Source organism: Cetorhinus maximus, chromosome 26, assembly GCF_964194155.1.
Source record: "Cetorhinus maximus chromosome 26, sCetMax3.hap1.1, whole genome shotgun sequence".
Taxonomy (NCBI): Eukaryota; Metazoa; Chordata; class Chondrichthyes; order Lamniformes; family Cetorhinidae; genus Cetorhinus; species Cetorhinus maximus.
In genome coordinates this window covers 21,460,089-21,481,723 of record NC_135904.1, presented here as the reverse complement: position 1 = coordinate 21,481,723, position 21,635 = coordinate 21,460,089, and the positions used below count along the sequence as shown (strand labels likewise).

The 21,635-nt window shown below is 41.2% G+C and overlaps 1 protein-coding gene across 1 annotated transcript in view; it reads right to left on the bottom strand.

The window, feature by feature from the left end:
- The window catches only part of nedd4a (NEDD4 E3 ubiquitin protein ligase a), a 123,470-nt gene extending 102,077 nt beyond the window's left edge, over positions 1-21,393 (bottom strand). The window contains exons 1-2 of the mRNA XM_078530344.1: positions 21,115-21,393; positions 20,563-20,636 (exon numbers count right to left, since the gene is read on the bottom strand). Of these exons, the coding sequence (XP_078386470.1) occupies positions 20,563-20,636; positions 21,115-21,156 (116 nt within the window). The 5' untranslated portion in view covers positions 21,157-21,393. The remainder of the gene's footprint in view (positions 1-20,562; positions 20,637-21,114) is intronic.
- Between the last annotated feature and the right edge of the window lie 242 nt (positions 21,394-21,635).

Here is a 21,635-nt window from a genome sequence, read left to right as displayed (position 1 = left end):
GAGATTTTGATGATGGAAAAAAAAATCATACCTAATGTCAGGTGGTTACACCCTATGAAGTCCCTCGATTCTAAAATTACCAAGTTGTAAGTTTAATGGAGAACGGAGCTGAAAGCAAGGTGTAGTCACAAATGCAGCCCATGTAAAGGGCTTAAAACAAACCAAAACAAAATCCCCAGAGAGGCTCCACAAAAAAAATGTCAAAAGTGCTGGCTATTAGACAGCAACTGGAGACCCAGCACAGGCATCATTCAGCAGCACTTAAAATAAGCGAGGGGCCAGATTTAAGTGCCTTCGTTGCTGTAATCTTCAGCAATCATGATTTCTGAAATTCTGAACTCAAGGAATGTGCGGCATGGAGAAAGGTATAAAGTCACTGAAAATATGCCATAAAGCTCTCTGTACCTGAAGAAGGTTTAACGAAACAGAAATATCTCTGATATTAATGTCTCATCAAATTACATGGTTAAGGTTAAGAGAAACAGGTGATGGATATGAATTGAGCATACAGAAGTAGGGGGTAGCTAGGTGGGTTGTGTGGGAGGAGAGCTGCAAGACTAAACATGTCAAGAAACTCTCTCAATAAAGAAAAGCTGTGGCTTGGTTTCTGCTTCACTAACCGGCTTGAATCGTGTTAACATCTGATACTGCTAAGACCATTAAGTACATTGTGCAGAAACCTATCTTATAATAAATACATCACAATGTCATACAACGTACAGGAATAATGTAGGGACTTTATATAAAAAGATTACTTGCTAATTGATTTGCAGGTAATACATGGATTTTGCAGCAAGATTGTATAATATATTGGTGCTACTTGCTGAACACAGGAACACTTCAGCTTGCTGCAAGTTTAACAAGTCTATGGGAATGGTAGTATAATGGTTATGCTACTGGAACAGTACTCTAGGGAAAGTGGGACCTACACCAATAGTACGGTCTACACCTGAACTGTGTTGGGATTGGTGTTCTCATGAACCGCATAACTAGGGAAGTAGAGGGGGTTTTAAACTAATATGTGGAGGCAAGGGATCAAATTTGGGAAGATGTAGTAAATCAAAGAGTAGAGACAAGGCAGAAAAGGTATTAATGTGGGAAATGACAAACAGGCTGTGACAGGAGGGGATTGAGAGTACAAAGCTAAAAGTGCATCAGCGGGCAAGGCTAGATGTTACAAAAATAATAAAAGGACAAAACTAAAGGCTCTGCATCTGAATAAACGTAGCATTTGTAACAAAACAGGTGAACAGAGGGCGCAAAGAGAAATAAATAAGTACAAACTGATTGCCTATTACAGAGACATAGCTGCAGGATGTCAAAGTGGGACCTTAATATTAAAAGGTATATGACATTCAGGCAGGACAGGAAGCTAGGAAAAGGTGGATGGGTGGCTCTGTTAATTAATTATGGTATTAACACAATAGAGAGGGGTGACCCAAGTTCAGGAAACCAGGATATGGAAATGGTTTGGGTACAAATAAGAAACAATAAAGGCAGAAAGTCACTTGTGGGAGTGTACAGGCCCCTTAACAGTAGCCACATGGTAGGGCAGAGTATAAAGGAAGAAGTAAAGAGAGCTATGCAGAACGGTATAGCAATAGTGATGGAGGATTTTAATCTACATATAGACTGGATAAATCGGATGGGCAAAGGCAGCCTAGTTAAAGATTTCATAGAATGTTTTCAGGATAGTTTCTTAGGACAGCACGTTCTGGAGCCAACCAGAGAACAGGCTGTACTGGACCTGGTATTATGTAACAAAACAGGATTAATGAATGATCTCATAGTGAAGGCACCCCTGGGTAGCAGCGATCATATTATGATTGAATTGTACATTTCGTTTGAGGGAAAGAAGGATGGGTCCATGACTAGTGTTTTAAACTTGAATAAGGGCAATTATGAAAGCAGAATTAGCTAAAGGGAACTGGCAAATGAGCTTAAGGAATAGGTCAATAGAGATGCAGTGGCAGACATTTAAAAGGATATTTCAGAATAGATACATTCCAACAAGAAAGAAGAACTCCAAGGAGCGGATCCACTATCCATGGTTAACTAAAAAGTTCAAGATAGTATCAAACTTAAAGAAAAAGCACATAATTATGCAAGGATGGGTGGTAGATCAGAAGACTGGACAGAATATAAAGAACAGCAAAGAAAGACGAAAAGATTAATAAGGAGGGAAACGAGTACGAGCGAAACCTCGCTAGGAACAAAAAGACAGATAGCAAAAGTTTCTATAGATATTTAAAAGAGAAAGGAGTTAAGAAAGTGAGGGTTGGTCCTATAGAAAGCGAGGCTGGGGAATTAATAATGGAAAATAAGGAGATGGCAGATGAATTGAACAGGTATTTTGCATCAGGCTTCACTATGGTGGATACAAGTAACATCCCAGAAATAGCTGCAAATCAGGAAATGGAGGGGAGGGGAGGGAGGAACTCAAGAAAATTATAATCACCAGGGAAATGATACTGAGAAAATTGTTGGAGCTGTGGCCTGATAAGTCCCCAGGTCCTGATGGACTTCATCTTAAGGTCTTAAAAGAAGTGGCTGGTGAGATAGTTGATGCATTGGTTTTAATTTTCCAAAATTCACTAGACTCAGGGAAGGTTCCATTAGATTGGAAAATAGCAAATGTAACTCCTTTATTCAAAAAAGGTGGGAGACAAAAAGCAGGAAACTACAGGCCAGTTAGCCTAACATCTGTCATAGGGAAAATGTTAGAAGCTGTTATTAAAGATCTTTTAGCAGGGCACTTAGAAAAATTCAAGGTAATCAGGCAGAGTCAACATGGAAGTTTGTGAAAGGGCAATTTATTGCAGTTCTTTGAAGAAGTATTATGTGCCGTGGATAAAGGGGAACCATTGGATGTACTTAGATTTCCAAAAGGCATTTGATAAAGTGCTACATCAAAGGTTATAGCAGAAAATAAAAGCTCATGGTATAGGGGGCAACATATTGGCATGGATAGAAGATTGGCTAGCTAACAGGAAACAGAAAGTAGACCTAAATGAATCATTTTCTGGTTAGCAAGATTCAACGAGTAGTGTGTCACAGGGATCAGTACTGGGGCCTCAACTTTTTACAACTTATATTAAACGACCTGCATGAAGGGACTGAAGGTGTTTGCAAAACTTGCTGATGACACAAAGATAGGTAGGAAACTAAGTTGTGAAGAGGACATAAGGAGGCTATAAAGGGATATAGAAAGGTTAAGTGAGTGGGTGGAGAACTGGCAAATGAAGTATAATGTGGGAAAATGTGAAATTGTCCATTTGACAGGAAGAAAAAAAAAAACAGATTACCCAAACGGTGAGAGGTTGCAGAGTTCTGAGATTCAGAGGAATTTGGGTGTCCTACTGCATGAATTGCAAAAGCCTAGTATACAGCCACAGCAAGTAATTAGGAAAGTTAATAGAATGTTATTGTTTATTGTGAGGGGAATTTAATACAAAAATAAGGAGGTTATACTTCAGTCATACAGGGCACTGAGAGATGTGAGACCACAGCTGAAGTACTGTGCACAGTATTGGTCTCCTTATTTATTGAAGGATGTAAGTGCAATGGAAGCAGTTTAGAGCAAGTTTATAAGACTAATACCAGGAGTGGGCAGGTTGTCTTATGAGGAAAGGTTGTACAGGCTAGGCTTGTATCCACTGAAGTTTCGAAGAAGAATAAGAGGTGACTTGATTGAAACGTGCAAGATCCTGAGGGGTCTTGACAGGGTGGATGTGGAGAGGGTGTTTCCTCTTGTGGGAGAATCTAGAACTAGAAGCCACTGTTTAAAAATAAAGGGTCACCAATTTAGACTGAGATGGGGAGAATTTTTTTCTCTGAGGGTTGAGTGTCTTTGGAACTCTCTTCCTCAAAAGGATGTGGAAGCAGAGTCTTTGAATATTCTAAAGGCAGAGGTAGATAGATTGTTGATAAGCAAGGACGTGAAAGGTTATGGGGTAGGTGGGAATGTGGAGTTGAGGTTACAAACAGATTAGCCATGATCATTTTGAATGGCAGAGCGAGCTTGAGGGGCTGAGTGGCCTACTCCTGCTCCTAATTCATATGTTCGTATGTTCGTAATCTCAGGGCCAGAGTGAATGCTCAAAGTCATGAGTTCAAATCCCACTATCGCAGTTAGGAAATCTAAATTTAATTAATTAAATAAATCTGGGAATAAAAGGCTAACCAAAGACACATGGTGAAATGAAGAAAATCAGGGAGAGCCACTTAAGAATTAGAGAAGCTGGAACTGTTCTCCATAGGCAAGGGTGAAGGGAGATTTGATATGTGTCCAAAATCATGAACAGTCTAGACATAGTAGACAGAGAGAAACTGTTCCCAATAAACCAAAGGACACAGAGTTAAGGTCAAAGAACCAAAAAGGTGACATGAGGAAAAAACATTTTTTAAAATGCAACAAGTGGTTAAGATCTGGAATGTACTACCTGAGAGTGCAGTGGAGGCTGATTCAATGAGAGTTGGACAACTAATTGGAGAGAAAAAGTATTTGCAAGGCTACAGGATAAAGGTGGGGGAGTTGGACTAGCTGAGTATTTCTTGCAGAGAGCCAGCATGGACACAACTGGTTAACTGGCCTCCTTGTTTGCTGTAACCATTCTACAATCCTATAAATGGGAGGAGTAGACCATACTGCTCCTAGAGCTTGCCCCAGCATTCAATAAGATTTCAGCTGACCTACTACCTCAACTCAACTTTCCCATTCTATCCTTCGACTCCCTTAGTAAAATGACTCACTACTGCTTGCTAGAAGTGACATACATATATAGACAGGGACCCATTTTCCACAAACAAAAGGAATATGTTCAAGCTTTGCACCTTTTTCAAATTACCTGAAAGCTTGGGGAGCCTACAGTTCCCCATTGCTTTCTCCATAGCAACACCTCAGCCATCAGCACCCTGTTTTCCTGTTACACAAATTGTTGCGATGGTTTGAAATTTGGCATTTCGCATTTGTCCAGATGAGTGCAACACAAAAAGCTTCAGCAACATGCCCCGCTTTTCAGCAAGATTCCCTTACTGTTCAGCAAGATTCCCTTACTGTTCAAGTTGGGCACGAGACCAGGATTGGAGGAATGCAGAGATCTGAAGGTTGTATTAGGAGGAGGAGCAAAGCCATGGAGTGATTTGAAAACAAAGATGAGGATTATTAAAATCAAAGGTTTGCCAGATTAGGAGCCAAATGTAGGTTAACATAGATGGTGATGTGTAGCATTTACTGTTGCCCACTCTTTGACTGACAAGCAAACTAGTAGGTGCTACAGCTTTAGAGAAACTCAACTGCTTGGAAGGTCAGTAGCTAGGGAAGGGAGAACTGGTATCTTAGTGCTTTTGCTACAAGCACACATTCAAAACCATTGATGCAGACACAAAATGTGTAAGGATGCCAATATCTACAGTATGTGCACATTGTAGCTTCCAGCTGAAAGCACAGAATGCAATCCTTATCAAAATAAGTTAATGAAATGTGGCAAGATGCTGTGAACCTAGCAGTTCTTCAGTTAAACTGGTGGAATTAAAATTATCACCGACTCACTAGATAGTCACACAATTAAATCAGCTAGTTTATATTAAATACCAATGTTTCTATGCATAACGCAAACTGAATAATTCCTAGCCCCTTAGCACGAGCACAGTATTTCAAAAATGACACACTATAAAGCAATCAAATGGAATCACTTTTTTTTAAAAAGTGATATTCCGGAACATACAACACTGTGCAACTACATTGTAAGTTGAATACATGTAAAATAGATGATAGCTTGGTGCCTCGACAGGAGGTGTGTCAAAGGCACTCATTATATATACATAGGCTTTCAAACTGGCCAGCAATAAAGCCATGACATCAATGCAAATTTAATCTTGCACAATAAATTAGTTGGATCATTTCATCATTTCATTTGGGTTCCTGTGCGTTTATTTTGCGAGAATTGCAGGAAGAGAACTATTTCATTTTGTAGCATTTTGACAGTAATTTTCTATTCACGTGATCAGTACTGAACAAACTCCAGGCAACTGAGGTTTCATCATCTTCCTGTGGGAGTGAATGGGTCAACATTGCACAACAACTTGGGCCCTGAGGCTAAAAGGGTGCAGGTGCCAAAAAATAAAGGGGAAAAAGCTGCTTGTTTGAAGAGAACCTCCGGATGGAAAAGAAAATTCCCACATACCGCTCCATTTAAATTTTTTCAAAGGGAAACATTTTTATGCATTTATAATTCCTTTAATTCTATAAAAAGGCTTAACTCTAAATACACTAAAGGTGAATACGTGTAATACTAAAGGCAGGATGGGTACACTAACTGATTATATAAAAGTTTGTACACTGGGAGGGAGGGGTGGTAAATGAACATGACTGTGGGATTGCCATTCTGTAAATTTGCAAACAGGACAGCATTGTATTTATTAACCTCCGTCTGTTGTACTTATGACTATTTCAAACCAAGAAAGAACAGAAATACAATGGAGTCAATGGCATCCAACCAGCAAAATAACTATTATGGTTTCTGCTCCTCTCTTCTGTTCCACCAGATTGCCAGCCTTTCCCACAGACATCTGCATTCCCTAAACATGACCCAACTTTGTATGTTACAAATGCTGTGGCAGTCTCCTGCAGCGTTCAAACACTGTTCTTTCAGCTTCGACTCCTGTCTCTCCATTTTCTGGTTAAAATTCACAAGTCATTTAGAGACAGAGTTAGAACTGCAATGCTGAGTTTAATGCCGCTCAATCCACATGTTTGTATTTGAAAATAATAAACTTGCATTTATAAAGCACCATTCAAATCCTTATTTAGTTGGCTTAATAGTGTAGGAAATACCTGCCCTAAATACTACTCCCTCAGGTGCTAAGAGTGTCTAATATTTAAACCAGCTAAGTCAGGCAAGGTCTTGCACTACAGGTGCACATAGCAAAGCTAGACAGTCTGAAAGAATGGCCAGCTGATACGGGGCAAGTCAAGATTAACAACACTGGTCCAGGCACAGACAAATACAGCTGGGGGAGCCACTAAATTACTTTGATACAGCTAACCTCCCATGATATTGCTCATGGACAGACCAAGATCTGTAGTGTATGCTTGCTACACTTAGCTGCTTAAGTAATGCCGTGCAATGCTGGGCTGTTCCTTCAAAGGAACAGCTACTCCCTGTATGCACATAGGCTGAATGGACAACACATGAGATCAATTAAAGTTTAACTGACGTTGCTCAGGAAACTTTATTTCTAAATTGGCAACTTCTTGTAAATTTCCATCTCCTCCCTTTGGGAAGGGGCCAAATTATCAAAATCAAAAGGAAGTTAATGCCTTTCTCAATTTTTTTTTTAATTGTTTGATTATGACATTGCTGTTTTATGACCCAAGATATAAGCCAATACAACAGTGTAATAGATACAAGACTGACCTTTAATATAATTTCATACCAGGGGCAAAAAACATTCCAAAACTTTTGCACATCAACATTCTATATCAAGGCTTTCCAGCTAAATGCTTCATAGGAATGTTAAATCTGAACTCCCAAGATAAAAGGTTTCACTTCCTGCTGTTATTGTTTCCAATACACAGATTTTAGTTGAGATTTAAAGTTTAAAAAAACAGAATGCTGAAAATATGGGAGAGAAACACAAAGTTGGCAGCACAAAGCAGTCTAATTTAGCAAGTGTAGAAGCAAATAGGCTGATGACAAGGCAGAATTAAGCCAAAGAAGCATCATGCATAGCATTAATAAGTAAGGGCCTGACTAAAGTAAAGATAGGTGCAAAAAGGTGCTGGATCAAGAATTCTAAAAGGATTAACATCTTTAACTGAACCCAATGGGTTCAAGTGCCTAACAATAAACATTAAAATGCAGGGGGGGTGGGTGGTTGGTTGGTAGGGGATAACAGTGTGCAGTGCTATACAATAAGCATGGGTTAGATGTGCAGTATCCTGAAGTCGAAGGTGTGAGAATGGACTTTTTAAAAATATATTTTGGGGAATATTGTGTTATTCTGCAGAGAAGGCTTGGTGTATGTGTGTGTGAGAGATTTAATTAAGCTGGGCAAGAGTTTGGCAGGAGTCAGGTCATCTGGGGGTTTGGAAACATGAAAAGGATAAAGGTTAAGTTGAGTTACAAGTAAGCATTTGCATTTTTAGATGAATATCAAAGGGGAGTCAGAGATAACAAGGAAAATGTTTGCATCTTGCAGGAGTTCCTAGGTAAACTAGTAGTGGAATATGATATTTTACTGATCCAAAAGCAAAGACAAGATGGAAACATAAAAGATCATATATTTGGAACGGTTTGAGTTTCAAAAGAGGTGCATGAGAACAATGGAACTAAGATGAAGGGAAAAAAGGTATAATAGTTACTGTGGATAGCTATTGGGGGGGGAGAGAGAGAGAGATAAGCTGCCTGTAGATAGCTGGACTTGTTTGAGCTGTTGAGATAGCTGGAGAGCTGGGCTGGAGGTACAGTTTGAATCACCAATCCAATCAAGCCAGAAAAGCCTTGGGCCGCAGCAAGCAGTTTTATTCTGAGTGAATTCCACCGCAGGGTGGAAGAGGGTAAAGGTCATGTGGTAGCCCTTTGTTGAAGCTACCTCAGTTTTCCTTGTGTAATATTACTGGGTTTCTTTTATAGTTAACATATATAAGGAAGGATTACCTGGAAGGTGTTTACTTGTGGGTTTGACCAAGTGGAAAGTTTGAGGGAATATTTTTGTAAGACTAACCTTAATTGTGTAATTGTAATCATGGGTGCTTAAGTTTTCTTTTATTTTTGTTAATAAAAGTTTTACTTTTTAACTTTAAAAAATCCCAAAAGTGTTACTAGACCTCTTACTACTGAGATCAGAACGTCGTCTTCTTGATTTCAGAATACAAAAAAAAAGGTTATGGCCCGGAAGCCAAGTTCCCTGCTGGGATTTGGTTTGTGCAGCAATTAACACTGGCTGTGGTCATGAGAAAGGCCTTGGAAAAATATGGGCAAGCATGACCCAAAATGGGAGGAAAAACAGCACAAGGGGAATGGCAATTTGAGAAGAATCCAGTAGGGAAAGAAAAGACAGCAGCTGTCATGTGATATTCTGTCAACATCCAGGTTATATGCAGACAAATTACCAGGAACAGGATTCAGCAGCACTGTCCCTCAAGCATGCACCGAGTTTGGTTGGAGCAGTACCGCTGGAAAGATCAGAGTGTGAACGAGCGAAACAGCAATCCAGATGAAGGTTAGTATCATGCTATTGGTTCAGCTCAAACTGGCTCACAAACTAAAACAAAATCACAGAATCACAGAACAGTTTCAGCACAGAGGGTGGCTCTTCAGCCCATTATGTCTGCACTGGTTCTGGAAAGGAGCATTTTTCCTAGTGCTCCATCCCCCTGGCCTTCTCCCCACAGCCCTGCACATTCTTCCATAGAATCCAACACACCTACACCCACACAACTTTTGCAGGCTCTCCAGAATCAGATGAATAGGCATTTTGAAACGATGAATGAAATTTACAACAATTAACTAATCCTCTCCTTGCCATGGTACCTTCATGTAGCTCTGCGCTTTTCCCACAAACCATTGCTTTGCTCCTTCAGTTTCAGCTCAGGAGCCAAACTGCCCAGTCAGTTCTCCCTAACTGCCAACGTTTCTTAGCATTAGACTAACAGGAGAAATGCTCCCCACTTCCCCTCACTGTCACAAACAAAAACAATTGTTATTAAATTAATCCACTGTTTCACCAAACGATGAGTTTATTTGGTCTACACACAGACTCAGATTCAAAACATCCTTTCTCCGGTCCTCCTCAGGATTTACAAGGATGCAGTTCCCCACACTGGGCCACCCTGGAATCAAGACTTTTTAAAAAAAATTTAAACTCACCGTATAAGAGAAATGAAATCTTTAAAACGGTTTCTGGTAGAATTAATGTTTTTTTTAAAAAAAGCAACAACCCTTCAATCACTTTAGGCAAGTTCATAGCATACAAAACTAATGAAATTAAAGATAATCATTTGCACTTTCATCACTAAAATGTAGGGTCACCCTCAGTTCCTATCATGTAAAGTCTTTACAGGTTTATTGGTGTTTTAAGCAGAACAAGTTTAGAAACTATGAGAGTTCGCTCCCAGCTGATCAAATATTCCTCCAAAAGCAGATTTTTTTTTTCTCTGGTGATTGTTATTCTCACAGGCAAGTTCTATTGCCTCCTACCTACTAGGTGATATTTTCATTATTACCTCCTCCACTGAAGGTGGGCAGAGGTAACGTTTCGCCCATGTTTATTAGCCTGTAAACGACAGATCTAAAAAAAACTAATGGACGGATTTCAGTGAAACTTGGTACACAGAGAGGGTATTGCCCAAGGAAGAACCAATTAGTTTTTGGCAAGGATGTGGATCCAAACCATGGAAGTATTTAAAAGATCCATTTACATTGGAAGGTGGGGCAAATTGACCCTTTTAAAAAGAATGTCATGGGCTGCTTTAGTTCGAATGTTGTGGATTGTCTCAGCTGCTGTGGTGGAATTTGCCACGGCTGTCCAAATGTGAGCAGAATTTTCAGAGCAAGTTGTTGGAAGTGGATTGGCCCTAAATGAGATGGGAGCTCTTAGTAAAAATATTTATTTTTTCAGCTTTGTAGTTACAGGGCATCAACCAGCCAAGAAAAAGCCTCAAGGAAGAGCTACATAATTGTAACAATGTTGAGTTAACTGCGTGGCAGAGATATGCGTCGAGTGCCCTCTTCCCTTGTCTTGTAGATGTATTGGTTGAAAAGGAAGAACTGTATTTTAATGTGTTTTGGATTTCCAGCATCTGCAGTTTTTTCTTTTTATCTCTGTATTTCAATGTGCTTGACAATAAATTAATATTCTGTTGTCTTCTCTCAGATGAACGGGGGGGGGGTGTGGTGAGAGATCTACAGGTTTTGTCTCACGTGAACAGCAATAAGCTATGATGCATAGGTAAACAAGCAGACCAAGAATTCATATGAACTTAAAAGCTCTTTGTGCAAATAAAGTAGCGTCTGCATATAATTGCATTCAATTAAACAGCCTTGGTTTATACAGGAAATGATAAGGAGGGATAATGGAACAAACATACATTTATCAAAAAGACAATTAAATAAATAGCTTTATCTTCAGAATTAACATCAACAACGAATTCTTTCCAACCAGAAAAGGACTGAGTGGATTATTTGTGTGATTTTATCAACAGGTAAACCCACTAACCATAATCCTCCCACTTAACTGATTATCGACAGCTAATTTATAAAACTTGGTTTCATGCCGAACAACTGCACAATCTCAGTTTTGAATAGAGAGAGATCACAAAGAGGGGATAAGCTCCATTGTACAGAATTGAGTGTCTTCCCAATTGCAAGCTCTCTCATAAGGCCAGCAGCACAACTTACAGCAACAAAGCACAACAATATTTGACAACTGATTGGGGAGCATGCAATTCATCATTTTGTATCATCCTAAATGCAATCCAAGTACTTTGACCAGAAAATATCCAGGATATAGGGTCTTCAGACGAGACAGAGAAGGAAGTAAAAGAGGAGGGGGTATCGCAATATTGATCAAGGAATCAACTACAGCAGTAAGGAGGGATGACATCTTAGAAGGTTCCTCAAATGAAGCCATATGTGTAGAACTGAAAAACAATAAAGGAGCAATCACATTGCTGGGAGTGTACTATAGGCCCCAAACAGTCAGAGCGAAATAGAAGAGCAGATATGTAGGCAAATTTCAGAGAAGTGTAAAAATAATAGGGTAGTAATAGAGGGGGATTTCAACTTCCCCAACATTAACTGGGTTAGTCATAATGTGATAGGTTTAGAGGGAGCGGAATTCTTAAACCGCATCCAGGAGAGCTTTTTAAGCCAGTACATATAAGAGAGGGTGGCTGCATTGTTCCAGTGAAGCCCAACGCAAACTGGAGGAACAGCACCTCATCTTCCGACTAGGCACTTTACAGCCTTCTGGGCTGAATATTGAATTCAACAACTTTAGATCTTAAACTCCCCCTCCCCCCATCCCCACCCCGTTTCTCCCCCCCCCGCTTTTTTTTCCAATAATTTATATAGATTCTTCTTTCCCCACCTATTTCCATTATTTTTAAATCTAAAACTAAAACCTTGTTAGTCTTTCCACCCCACCCCCACTAGAGCTGTACTTTGAATATCCTGTCTTCCATTCTTAATTAGCACTTTTCTTAGACAAATATCACCACCTTCAACACCTCTTTGACCCTTTTGTCTGTGACATCTTTTGATTATCTGCTCATCTCCACAATCACCACACCCTCAACGTCTCCCCCACCCACCCCCAACACCTTAAACCAGTTTATATTTCTCCCTTCTTCTAACTATGCTTCAGTTCTGCCGAAGGGCCATGAAGGCTCGAAACGTTAACTGATTTCTTCTCCGCCGATGCTGCCAGACCTGCTGAGTTTTTCCAGGTAATTCTGTTTTTGTTTTGGATTTCCAGCATCCGCAGTAGCTTTTAGCTTTTTGTTTTTATCATATAAGAGAGGGGGTGGTCCTGGACTTAATTTTAGGGAATGAAGCCAGGCAAGTGGCAGAGGAATCAGTGGGGGAGCATTTTGCAGATAATGATCATAACTCCTCTAGATTCAAAGTTATTGGGAAAAGGATGGGCCAGAAATCAGAGTTCTAAATTGGGGGAAGGCCAATTTTATTATGATCAGATATAATTTGGCCAGAGTGGACTGGGAGCAGCTACTTTTAGATAAATCTGCGTCAGGGCAGTGGGACTCATTCAAGAAGGAACTAGGGAGAGTACAGGGCCAACATATTCCAGTAAAGATAAAGGATGGGACCAACAAATCCAGGGAATCCTGGATGTCGAGGGATATACAGGATTGGATAAAGAGAAAAAGGGAGGCTTATGGCAGATACCAAGGGCTCAAAACAGCGGAAGCCCTAGAGGAGTATAGAATGTGTAGGGGGGAACTTAAAAGGAAATTAGGAGAGCAAAAAGGGGGCATGAAAAAACATGGCGGGTAAAATAAAGGAAAATCCAAAGTTATTTTACAAGTACATTAAGAGTAAGAGGATAACCAGGGAAAGAGTAGGGCCCATTAAGGACCATAGTGGTAATTTGTGTGTGGAACCAGAGGACATAGGTAGGGTTCTAAATGAATACTCTGTCAGCGTTCACAAGTGAGAGGGATGACGTGGATATGGAAATCAGCCAGAAGGACGGTGATATAATTAAAGAAATTAACATAGAAAGTGAGGAAATTCTAAGTGGTCTGGCAGGCTTAAAAGTAGATAAATCTCCAGGCCCGGATGAAATATATCCCAAGCTGTTGAGTGAGGCAAGGGAGGAGATAGCAGGGGCGCTGGCAATAATTTTCAATACCTCTCTGGTCACAGGAGAGGTGCCAGAGGACTGGAGGACAGCCAATGTGATACCGTTATCCAAGAAGGAAGGGATAAACCTCAGTGGTGTGGAAAGTATTGGAAGCAATTCTGAGGGACAGAATTAATCTACACTTGGAGAGACAGGGACTGATCAAGGACAGTCAGCATGGTTTTGTTAAGGGGAGGTCATGTCTGACCAACTTGATTGAATTTTTCGAAGAGGTGACCAGGTGTGCATTTGACGTGGTCTATTTGGACTTCAGCAAGGCTTTTGATAAGGTCCCACATTGGAGATTGATAATGAAGGTAAGAGCTCATGGGATCCAAGGCAATTTGGCAAATTTGATCCAGGATTGGCTGAGTGGCAGGAAGCAGAGGGTGATGGTCAAGGGGTGTTTTTGTGACTGGATGCCTATGTCCAGTGGGGTTCCACAGGGTCCCTTGCTGTTTGTGGTATACATAAATGATTTAGACTTGAATGTAGGAGGGTTGATCAGTAAGTTCGCAGATGACACGAAAATTGGTGGAGTGGTAGATAGTGAGGAGGATAGCCTTAGATTACAGGAGGATATAGGCAGGCTGGTCAGATGGGCTGATCAGTGGCAAATGGAATTGAATCCGGATAAGTGTGAGGTGATGCACTTGGGCAGGACAAACAAGGCACGGGAATACACAATGAATGGTAGGACCCTGGGAAGTAGCAAGGATCAGAGGGACCTTGGTGTGCACATCCACCGGTCCCTTAAGGTAGCGGGACAGGTAGATCAGGTGGTTAAGAAGGCATATAGGATACTTGCCTTTATTAGCCGAGGCATAGAATATAACAGCAGAGAGATTATGCTGTAACTGTATAAAATGCTGGTTCGGCCACAGTTAGAGTATTGCGTGCAGTTCTGGAATCCGCATTATAGGAAGGATGTGATTGCACTAGAGAGAGTGCAGAGGAGATTTACCAGGATGTTGCCTGGGCTGGAGAGTTTTAGTTATATGGGGAGATTGGATAGACTGGGGTTATTTTCCCTGGAGCAGAGGAGATTGAGGGGGGGCATGATTGAGGTGTATAAAATTATGAGGGGCATAGATAGGGTAGACAGGAAGGAACTTCTCCCCTTGGTGGACGGATCAATAACCAGGGGGCATAGATTTAAGGTTTAAGGTAATTTTTTCTCCCAGAGGGTGGTGGGAATCTGGAACTCACTGCCTGAAAGGGTGGTAGAGGCAGATACCCTCATAACATTAAACTAGTATTTGGATGTGCACTTGTGATGCCATGGCATACAAGGCTATGGGCCTCATGCTGGAAACTGGGATTAGAATAGTTAGGTACTTGTTTGACCGGTTCAGACTTGATGGGCTGAAGGGCCTTTTTCTGTGCTGTAGACCTCTATGACTGTACAAAATCATCTTTGGTTCTTCGATCCTCAACTTGTTTAGCCTGAAGATGATGACCAGTGTGGCTGAGGATAACTTGAAATGTCTTTCAGTTTCCATTCTCATCAATGCCCTTATTTGTTGTAATTTTAACCTGACATCAGACTGAAGACAATTACAATGACAGGGACCTGTCTAAACCTTGAATCAAATAAGCAGTCCTTTGGTAGCACAGAACCTAAAAATTGCTGAAAAGAGATGTTGGTGAAGCTTTTCGCCTTGCACTCTCAGAACAAATGGCAAGAACATCAAATTTCAAATGATCACCACAATTTATACTACAGGGGAAAAGGGTACCGATTGGTTGGCAAGTCGATTCTGATTGGCCAAGGCATTGCCATCCATTCTTGGGTTTGTCCTGATGAGTGCAAGAAGAAAAGCTTCAGCAACATGTCTTTTCAGCAAGATTCAAGCAGTCTTTCCTCTTTCTAGATTCAGACCATTGAGTTAGTTCCTTACACAGGCCACATGTAACCCTGTTCAATCACAGGTTCTCCTGAGCACATTTGATCTCCTGAGCAAAGATTCTCCATGCCTCCATCCAGCCAATGGTGATTGAACAGAACTCCGAAAGATGCATTTAGACTTGTAACCTTGAGCCAATGCCTTCCTCAGCATCTTCCTTCTGGGCTCAGCAACCCAGGAACTAAGTTGCTTGGGGTGCTAAAGCCAATGTATTTCCTCAGGGCTACATAACCAAGATAGCGTTTGATCTTTTGAGCTAGGCGGAGTACTTCCTGGTTCAACCTCATAGCATTTACCCATTGAGCAATTACATAAACCTGCTTTGTTTATTTAGGATCTCGAAGAATGGTGTTATCAAAGTGAAGCTACTGCCGGTCTTACTCTGCAACAGAGGTGAAAGATCCGAAAGAATATCTCCGAAGTCAGGTGATGAGGCAGACTTGCTAAACAAGTTCCAGAAGCAGAGGGAACTGCTGTCAGTATTTGGAGCAGAGAAGGACTTGTCATCATGCGTTGGAAGAGCAGAAGGCTCGTGCAGTGAAAGAAAGCTGGCAAAGCTTAACCAATAAAGGAATTTGAAGGCAAGGACGAGAATCTTAGGGCTGGTTATCAACGGAAGAGATGGCTCTCTTCATGAACTAATTCACACTCTGAATTGAAACTTTTTATTGGTAGACAAATTGCCTCAGGAAATTGAACAACATAGTTTACAGGCACAAAACTCTCTTACTCTTTCATACTTGAGCTCAGTATCTGACCCCAAACTGAAACACTCGTTCTCACTGTGCAGGTCCATCTACACGAGCAGAAATCTAACACACCATATCACATTGGTCAAATCATTTGCAGTAACCCTGAATGAGGAATACTTCTATTTTTTCTGGATTAGACTTGGGAACAAACTGCGAATGTTTCAATCTAGTTGGCAACATTCAAGTTTCTGAGTGAACTACCAATTGCTTGCCCTGCATTTTTCTCATTGTGCTGATAAGAAAGTGTTTCTCCTTTGGGATCCATTGAGTTGTGCAGATCCTGATACTGTGGCTAGTCGAGCAGTTGGATGAATCATCCCAGCCACCTGATACAGGAGGGTGTGTCTCCCATATACCTGCCAACGTTTTGATTTTAGTGGGCACATAATGATCAGATTTCTTGGCCATCTCGATTCGTTTTGTAGTTACACATGTGGGTGCAAAGTCATCTTATGCAATTTTTGGGAACAGATCTAACACTAGAATACAAAACATTGAACATATTCACCTTTTCTTCCTATAACCTGCATTTTAATGTCAATTTTAATAAGTACAATTAAGAGTTCCCCATTATATTTTAAAGTTGCACTTGCAGCAAATGAGACTGCAATATGTACATTGGGAATTGCTGCTACATTGGAATCTGGAAAGCAGTTAGATTCTACACATGAATATGACATTAGTGCTTCATGCTAAGTGCTGCTATTACCACCCATATTCCTGTATCAACTGGTGTTGATCTGCAAGCAATTCAAATGCCACTCCATCTATTCATTGTGATTAGGTTACATTCACTAAACTACTAGTCAACCTCCTGTGGCTTTACGGTTGGGGAGGTGGGAGGATCTGCATGGCATGAAAGCTTTTGTCTTGATTTTAGCAAAGGCAGTGATGACAGTATGCCCCCAAAACAGTAGGCAACAGAAGTTCATTTTTAATCTATGCACTAAAGTAATAAACTGCACAATTTAATTTTGAACAAAACACATCAGTTGTTCTAAACGTTACACAATTACAACAGAAAAACTCAACCCCTAGAAAAAGTGAAAACTGGATGACTCATCACTCACTATTCACCATCAACAATACAAGATCACCAAGGCACACCCAGCATAATTAACCAAGCACCAAGAACTTAAAAGCACCAGCCACCGCTTGATCAATACATCTGTACAGCAGAATACACCAGAAAATAAATGAATACAGCCATTGCTCCCATAGTAATTTTTGTATAAAATAAAACTGCAGACACCAGTAAAGGAACAAAACAATGAATGCCGTAAATAAATCTATACACAAGCCGGAACACTGTCGAATCAATAAATTGATGGATTAGCAGGTACCAGTGAAGTAAAGATCTTTGAGGCCATCGTGTCCTGTCCCTACAGCCACTAACTGAATTTACCTACTCTAACTGGCATTTTACTTTTCAAGCCCTTATAATAATCCCCACCTTTGTAGCCTCCCACCTGCCTTACAACCCTCCAAAATCTCTGCAGTCCTCCAATTCTGGCACATCCTCAATTTTTATCGTGCTGGTGGCCATTGCCCTAGGATCTGGAATTCCCCTTTAAGCCTCTCCTCATTTCTACATCTCCTTCATCCTTTGGGAAGCACCTTAAAGCCTACTTCATTGACCAAGATTTTGGACAGCTGTCTCTAATATCACTTTATGTGGTATCAAATTTTGTTTGAAAACACTTGTGTGAAACACCTCGATGTTTTATTATATTCAAGGCATGACATAAATCAAAAATGTCATCTTTAAAGGCAGGTTAAAATAAAAGCTAACCTTTGAGCTAAAGGGAGGCGAGAGTGAGAGAGTGAAAGAGAGAGAGAGAGAGAGAGTGAGAGTGGACCCATATCTGGCTGGGGCAAAGGTCTCCTCATAAGAAGAACCCTGTAATATAAATCAGGATCATTCGGGTCTTCAGGATGAGTTTCCATTGCCTAAAGGAGTTGTGAGCAATTTTTACTATTTTTTCTGCTTAATTGGGCTGGTTTTCTACCTCTCCCAGGAGATTACATGGCTCTGGATAGGTAGTGAATTCCTGCAACAGGATGTACAGGCATTACAAAGATACTGGGCAGGTTTGTTAGGCCACTTGATCTTTACCTGTCTTGTTACTTTTGTATATTCTTACAAATTATCTGTGGTACCAGCAGGTACAATGGATATGCTGATGGTATCAGATGACACAGACACAATACACTCAGCATGAGGGTCAATGATACTAAAAGCCTTTGACAGTGCTTGGAAGTGTTGGCAGGCTCATGGATTATCAACTGCAAAAGTCACAACTGACTGGCTGACCAAAAAACATTAAAAATAAACTACATTTTAGTTGTGCATTTTGCAAAGATAAGGAAAATGGAAGAACAGCTGGAAGGGGTGAACAGAATGGTTGAGATGTAGGACAAGGTTGCTGAAAGGCTTTGCCACCAGATGGGCAACAGCATGAAGACACACACAAGACTAAAGGAAGAGGAATTAAATGTGTGAGAAAGAGCAGGTGCTGAAGTAAAATGAGATGAGAGTGTGAAAGCACCTGTAGACCAGGATACAAATTTAAATGTAATATAACATAGTGCAAGAATCCAATGCTGGCTAGTGAGGATGGGGTCTGATGGATGAGAGAACATGTTAACAGTGATAATTCCAGATTATGGTGACTAGAAAACCAGAAGGAAAATAGAACTGGTGTGGCTGAATATGAAGGCAACAAATCCATTGCTGCAATGAACGTATTGAGATAAGAGAAGTGGAGGGGGGGTCAAGTAATAAAGGTAAAAAATAAGCTGTCTCAGTGATGAAACGTTTGGTTTGAAGCTCAGTTCAGGGTTGAACAGGATGCCCATACTGTATGCTGTGTCCAGGGAGGAGGAAGGGATGACTTGAGTCTTCCTGGAAGAAGTCATTATTCACTCTTCACTCATAACTTGACATCAGGTACGCAGCCTGACAGTATGATGACAGCTAAGGAATTAAGAGAAGGGGAACAAATGGAAACCCTAATCTAGAGAAGTATTTCTTCAGTGAACGAGCGGTAAATCTATGGAATAGGCTCCTTTAGGGAGCTAAGGTAAGCATTTAGTACTGATTCGTTGGAAGCCAAATTGTTTCCAGAAAATAATATTGGAGGAGACAATGAGCAATTTTCATCATGACATCTGGTGCCTGTGAGCAACAGGTGACTTTGGTCCAATGACTTCCAAAGCTTTTCACCATTAGGGGATTTTTTTTCTCAATTCATTTCTGGGTCTTTTGTAGACTAATCGAGAGAGAATGATTGCTATGATAATGATAATGCAATTCCATTACCATTGTACCTTGACACTATCACAATTGTAGAAGGCAAATTAGGTGGTTTTTATTTTCCAGCAATTCCTATGGAGAGAGGCACAGCTGTATCTTAAATGGTCAGAACTGGGAGAAATGACGACAAGCTCCTTTAACTGGGATTTGCTTCTTGCATTATGATACCACGCCTACCATCCTAATAAACAAGTGAAACATCATCAAATTCCACCTCTTTTCTATTTTTACTTAGTTCTGATGAAGAGTCATATGGACTTGAAACGTTAACTGTGTTCCTCTCCGCAGATGCTGCCACACCCGCTGAGTTTTTCCAGGTGTTTTTATTTTTGTTTTGGATTTCCAGCATCCGCAGTTTTTTGCTTTTATTTTAACCATCATCAAATGTCAAGATAACTGTAGGCCACATCTCAAAGATCAGTCACAAAACTGAACACACAAACTTGTCAAAAAATCTGAAGCCTGTTGCCACATTTAAATTTGACATCCAAATCGACAAACTTCAAGGAGTCAATGATAGTGAATTATGTTCAGGCAGGCAATTCAGTCATGCCTTCACCTTCCTCATGGGCAGGGGGAGGGGGAGAAGACGACCTGAAGAAAGTCTTCACAAAATAAATGCAACAGGAGCAGTCAAGATTGTTGCCTTCCGATACAATTGTCATTAAGCATGTCTCAAAAGTATTTGATTTGCCCCAAGTATTATTGTTCAAAGGATGGTGGCAGAGAAAACGACCAACAGAACATACCTGTACAGCATCCACCAGCCCACCCACGTTATTTAAATTTTTGGTGCCTCAGATTCACATGACATGAAAGAGGAAGGCATCTAGTAATTAGTCATTCAATATCAATGCTGTGACGTTAATGGAGTTCACTGTTACACAATTGTGAAATAAATCAATATAAGGTAAGTTGGAAAACATAAGCACAGTACTGAACTATTGGAACATGCAGAATTGCCCAATAATCAGTGAGGACATGGAAATGCCAACTCCCCTAACCTTTACAAACCACAGCATGTTTGTTTTTTAAATAAATTCCTGTGTTTACTCGCTCTGCTCTTTAATTCTGAAATGTTGTCTGTCCACTCACCCAGCAGTCGCTGCTGTTCTCCTGTCATAGATATAGGGACACACGAGTTACCAGCTCTTTGGCCCTGTCAAGTGTGGACAGCATGGAAATAGGCTCCTGTCCTGTCCCCCTCTCCCAAACCTACCTGGCTCCCAAGATATCCTTCTTCGCAAGGCCAATTCCCGAGAAAATTTTCACTCGCAGAATTCGACACCCTTCCTGCAAGTCACAAACACACTGGATGAACAGAAAGGCTCCGAACGAGATCTGAATTGACAAAACACATGAAAAAAAAAAGGTGGGGGCTCTGCCGGCCCCGGATCCCCAAGTCACCAGCTCCTTTCGGCGAGGAATTTCGGGCAGCAAATGCCCTCGTTTTAGGCCCATGTTCTGGAGCCAGTGACACTGCTTTCTCCCCCACCCCCCAACCCCGCCGGTTGTAACCCTGCAGCGGGCAGGGATCGTGGATGAGCTCCGGGTTCGGGCTCCTGTCTCCCGATCCCCCCCCCCCCCAGGCTCTTGCATTTGAGGGGAGGGCAGGAAGAGGGAACAAAGGAGGAGGAGGGGGGGGTGAGGGGGTGACTTTGCTGGACAGAGCCAGCTGAGCCTGACAAAGTTGCAACACCAATTACCAATATTATGTGTTTTTTTTCCCCCAAAAATAAATAAGTAAAGAGGGATAATAAGGAGAAACTACCTCCTCGGTGGGCAGCCCCCGCACTTCAGGGAACGATGCCATCGCCGTGGATGAGAACAATCAGCTGGAGGCTGCAGGCTGGGGAAACAAGTGCTCGGTGGCTTTGTCAGCTCAGCTCCGCTGCAGATGGGGCTCCGCTGCTGGAATGGTTCCTGCCCGACCGTCGTCTTCTCCTTTATTTCCTCCCACTCAACAAAATCTGGCCTCTCACTTGTAACATCCCCTCCTCCAGTTCCGTTCTAAGGAAACTTCCTGAGTGAATCTCACTGGGGGCAGCCCAGCCACTGAGAGGAAACACGGTGATATCATGGGCCAAAGTAGCCAGTCAACAGCCTCCTGCACATCACATGGGGCGCGCAGACTGGTTACTTCAGCTTCAGAAACGTCAACATCAAAGTAACAAAGTGGCAAAAACTCCTCCGCTCCCCGCCAGGACACGTTCTAACTTACGCCTATTGAATGGTGCCGTTAAACATTCAATTTTAACACTGGAGAACTCATGCAGGTCATGAGTGTTACAA